Source organism: Pempheris klunzingeri, chromosome 7 (genome assembly GCF_042242105.1).
Source record: "Pempheris klunzingeri isolate RE-2024b chromosome 7, fPemKlu1.hap1, whole genome shotgun sequence".
Taxonomy (NCBI): Eukaryota; Metazoa; Chordata; class Actinopteri; order Acropomatiformes; family Pempheridae; genus Pempheris; species Pempheris klunzingeri.
Window position 1 is genome coordinate 18,186,358 of NC_092018.1, and position 1,519 is coordinate 18,187,876.

The following is a 1,519-nucleotide window of genomic DNA, read 5'->3' on the forward strand; positions in this document are numbered from 1 at the left end:
CTTTATTGTTTCCTGGATCACTGTGTGATCAAAGCTGGGGGCCAGCTGGTGCTCCAGTGTGGGGACACAGTGCACAGCTCACACTTTGCTGGGAGAACACGTCACGTGGGCTGGGTAATAAGGACCCAGCAGCTGTTTTCATGCTCCTGAATCTCTTACCCTCATCTCTGGCTGGCTGGTATCAATGTGGTTCACAAAGTTCAACTCTGTCACAAAGTCCTTGGTCAGATGCCAGGGTCTGTCCATGCCCACCGTCAAGGTGTAGGTGATATGTCCATAAACCCCGCGGAAGGTGGATGGGAAGTCTCTGCGTTGATGCAAAATGTTTTGTTTTTTTTTTAAAAAAGGGGGGAAATGATGAAGATTTTACAAGTTTATATGTCAGAGAATAAAAGCAAAGTATCACATGGTACAAAACAGTACTGATTGACTGTACTTTATGTTAAGTTGCACATTTTGTAAATATATTTATATGTTAAGCAATAGCAGTTTATTTAGCAATAGTAGTTTATATTTATATGTTTTTATATTTCATTCTATCCTCTCCTTTTTTTACTCTTTGGCATTCAGTGCGGATGGCAAAGTAAGATTTTCATTGTACAGGAAAACCCGTTTCTGCACTGTACACTTGACAATAAACGCTTTGAATCTTGAATCTTTGAATCTGATGTGCCCTGGGTTTAGTTTATAGTCTTATCTCTAAGTAAAGATATGTTTGTTCTCTTTTTTAATATGATCCTTGCGCGTCAACAGATCTGGATCTATTTCTCTTTTGTACCATGTCAGCCCCGGAGCTCTCTGCTGCACAAATAAGAAAACCAAAAGGTGGAAGATGCGCATACACACCCCTGTGGTAGCTGACATGTAAACGGATACACGTGGGTGCCAGGAGACAGTCTGACTGCTGCACCGGTGACTGCAGGGAGGAAACAGGCAGAAAAAAGAGTGACCTCACTGAACATCTGCTGACTGTTTGCAGCCAAAAAAAAAAAAAAGTGCGCCCTTACTTCTGTTCTCTTGCAGGATGACGTTTTTAAAGTTGAAAAAGTCCAGTTCTGCGGAGAAGTGTTTCCTCCTCCTCCTCCTCCTCCCTCCCCCGCCTCCTCCCCCCCCTTTGGACCAGTGGACACTCGCCCTTCCTCTGAGCGCCAGAGTTATGGAGGTGATCTTCGTCTGCTTGGTGAGGTCGAAGGAGATTTGTCCCGTGATCAGGTCGCCGCTGGACACGGAGCGCCTCACGTTCGACGCGTCGAAGTTGATGTTGAAGTTCTTAAACGTCTGCTGGAACATCTCCGAGACCCGAAGTTGAAAATAAAATATTTGACTCTTACAAAAAGCAAACGTTTTTACAACATCAAAATAGTCAACTTTGGTTAATGCAAAGAGACGCGCAACCATTCATTTAGGTATTAAATGACTTACTACTACTCTCAGACAGTTCGCAAATCCCAAACAAAGCAGAATGCGCATGCGCAGAACATGCAGGAGGCCCTGCCCTGATTTTGGGCGGAGCCGGCGC

The 1,519-nt window shown here is 44.5% G+C and overlaps 1 protein-coding gene across 1 annotated transcript in view; it reads right to left on the minus strand.

Moving 5' to 3' along the window:
• The window catches only part of LOC139203872 (arrestin domain-containing protein 3-like), a 2,720-nt gene extending 1,430 nt beyond the window's left edge, over positions 1 to 1,290 (minus strand). The window contains exons 1-3 of the mRNA XM_070833770.1: positions 1,008 to 1,290; positions 847 to 916; positions 160 to 307 (exon numbers count right to left, since the gene is read on the minus strand). Of these exons, the coding sequence (XP_070689871.1) occupies positions 160 to 307; positions 847 to 916; positions 1,008 to 1,290 (501 nt within the window). The remainder of the gene's footprint in view (positions 1 to 159; positions 308 to 846; positions 917 to 1,007) is intronic.
• Positions 1,291 to 1,519: the final 229 nt, after the last annotated feature.